The sequence below is a fragment of the Sinocyclocheilus rhinocerous genome, unplaced genomic scaffold (genome assembly GCF_001515625.1).
Source record: "Sinocyclocheilus rhinocerous isolate Xijiao unplaced genomic scaffold, SAMN03320098_v1.1 scaffold431, whole genome shotgun sequence".
Taxonomy (NCBI): Eukaryota; Metazoa; Chordata; class Actinopteri; order Cypriniformes; family Cyprinidae; genus Sinocyclocheilus; species Sinocyclocheilus rhinocerous.
Window position 1 is genome coordinate 363,817 of NW_015624541.1, and position 3,049 is coordinate 366,865.

At 36.6% G+C, this 3,049-nt stretch overlaps 1 protein-coding gene across 2 annotated transcripts in view; it reads left to right on the forward strand.

The window, feature by feature from the left end:
• The window catches only part of LOC107741087 (follistatin-related protein 5-like), a 117,870-nt gene that overhangs the window by 92,689 nt on the left and 22,132 nt on the right, over positions 1–3,049 (forward strand). For both annotated transcript variants that reach the window (XM_016553683.1, XM_016553689.1), the window contains exon 8: positions 1,883–2,003. In XM_016553683.1, coding sequence (XP_016409169.1) covers positions 1,883–2,003 — 121 coding nt within the window. The remainder of the gene's footprint in view (positions 1–1,882; positions 2,004–3,049) is intronic.

Sequence of the window (3,049 nt, forward strand, 5' to 3'; positions counted from 1 at the left end):
CCCACCTACAATCCCTGCCGGTACGAGACTCGAACCCACAACCTTTGGGTTACGAGTCCGACTCTCTAACCTTTGAAAAGAGCCGAACTTCCCATCACTAGCACAGACAAAAGAGTAATCCAACAAGACAGGCAATGATCAGGGCAGGCAGCAGTCAATCAAAAACAAGGTAACAGTCCAAGGAACAAAACACGAGAAAGGCAAAACTTAGGAACATGGAAACTAGAAAACACGGAAGGGCTAAACAAAGTCTGGAATGGAGTGCCCTCTAGTGAAGCTCACGGCACTCCAGCTAGAGATCGTGACAGTCACATTAAAACCATAATGTGCCATCATTCTACATTAGCACTCATTAGAAAACTGAGGTATTGTCATGCTACTAAAAAGTGTAATTTAGTAGCATCACTACTTAATGTTTAATTCTCCCAATAACTACTCCCATTCACTATGGCTTTGTGTGCATACATGTGAGTGTCCAAGTTTTTTCAGTCATACTGCATCTATCTGGCTTTATCTGGATTCTGCAGCCTAATCAAATCAAAATTAACCTATTTAATCAGAACCATCTGAATCGTCCTTGAAGGAATACTTGTGCATTCCTGGGCATCAGGATGTCAGGAAAGGCCAGTTGACCTTGTAAAAATAATGGCGTTTGAATTAATTAGCTTCGTGTTTGGACATTGATGATGTTTCTCTTCAGCCTTTGTTGTCTCTGATACTGCTTGTTGCTCTATGCACTGATTCTTCTGTTTTCTATTCTTATCATTAGACTTTTAAATGACTGGTGCGATCTGATTTTATTTCATATTCAGAGGCTCCTCTGTTTTGCCTCTTTATAAAATGCTCTTTTTCTGTACTGCTGTTTTCACTTATTAAGAGCATGTTGTGAGCAAAGGGGCTTGTTTATTTGCATGATCAAGGTTGTGGCCTGTAGTGAGCAGAGTTTCACATCCTTACCCGTGCATACTAACACACAGCCAAACTGCCGTTCTTCATTGATTGTGCTGTTAGAACTATGTGGCTATGTAGAAACAGTAGTTTTATTGTCTACTTAATTATTTTATCTGGCACAATAATGTAATGTCTTTGAATTATATTCATTTGTGGGCTTTTCTTAGCAACTAATACATCAGTTGGCAGCCCAAATTATTTGCATATTTTCTGTATATTTTCTGTATGTAATTCTTTTATCGGTTGGGAGACCTAATTTCCATTTTCAGTTACATATTCTCTAACTTCTGCATAAACTGGGGCTCAATTTTCTCTTGCTCCCATTTTAAAGAGAGAATTCATCAAAAAAAAAATTTATATCATTTATTCACTCTCATGTCATTTAAAACTATTTTTTAAACTATTTTTTTCATATGCAGAACACAAAGATTTTTTTTTCTATACAATGAAAGTCAGTGAAAGTCAGTTTCATTGTTTAGACAAAAACAATTCTTCATTTTTGTCTGGACTGTACCTTTAAATTTGCTGTTTTCTCAAAAACAGTGTGTGGAGAATAAATGGTGTGTATAGAGCTGTAATGGCGGCCTGCAGCAGAACTGATGTAAATGTCTGCTGCAATCTGCTCCTATTGATTACCCTGTTTTTTAACTGTCCTCATTCTCCTTTTCTTTCTCTTTTAGTCCTTCTGTGTTTTCTTTTCACTGTGTCACAGAGTTTCACCGCAAGCTGCTCTCTTTTCTCTCTGCAGTCCAGTATCTGAATGCTTGATTGCACTTCCAAATTTTTATTTGCAGATTTATGCATTCAAACTAACGTTGATTATAGGAGTGCACTCTGACATTTCCAGCTCTGGGCTGTTGTTTGCACTTGTGTGTCGTAATCTTTCACTCTGTAAGGTCACGGTGATGGTAGTTTTGTGTATTTTTAACAGGATTTCGGAGATGATGGATCACTGTACATTACCAAGGTGACCACTACGCACATGGGCAACTACACCTGCCATGCAGACGGCTACGAGCAGCTTTTCCAAACACACACCCTGCAGGTTCATGGTATGTAATGTACAACACATTCACTTGCAAAATTGACCAGTCACGATCAAGTTTACCAGAGAGCTGTATAATAATAATAATCCATTAGATTTAAAGAAACAATGAATGGAATCTAAAAGGAAACGTGCACTGTACTGCTCACTCAATATTTATGTTCACTGCAAGCACAGTGATAGTGAGTTTAAGTACAACTTGACAAGATAATAATAATAATAATTATAATTTTTAAAAGTTTTTTTTTTTTTAAGTACTATAAGGATTGACGCACATGCTTTTTTTCATAATTTCATTCCAGCTATGGTGTTACTTTCTTCTGAAGGGCAAAGGGTCTTTTAGCATCTTCCTGGTCCTCTGTGATCAAAATACAAGTTTTTCATCATTCCTTAAACTCCTGCTACCTTTTCCCTTGCCGTTTCTCATTGACACATGAAACACAGAGCAATCAAATGCCCCTAAATGATAACATCACATTTTAATTGGATAAAAAAACAATTGAACTTGCCTTCGGAGTTGTTGCCTAGCAATTAATCGTGGTCAGAGCTGGGAGGAAATGGGAAATTAATTAGTAGATGACACATGTTCCCTTTCTGTGTCTTAAGTCACAAGGGTACTAATGCTCCCCCTTACTTAATTATGCTTCCTCCTGATGACCAAAAGCATTGGAATATTTTTTGGTCTTATATTCTCTCAGTCCTTAGTCAGTTTGCTGATGTTTTTTTCTATTATTGCATTTGTGTAGTTTAATTTAAGCTGAAACATTTACATTTCTCTTTAGCAGACAAACAATTTTTAATTAATTTCCTGCACGGCACACGGAAATGACCGTCAACCTTTTGGCTTTCAATTCAATTTAAATTTTCAAAGTTGTCTTTAGCGCCGTTTTATTTATAATAATGACAAAGAAATGATGTTGCTTTGTTTTCCAGGCAGGGTTTTGCTTGACAGACTAAAAAAGAAAAACATTAATAACCCTCTCTGTGATGTATGTATGTATATATATATATATATTTTTTTTTTTTTTTTTTTTTTTTTTGGGGGGGGGGGGG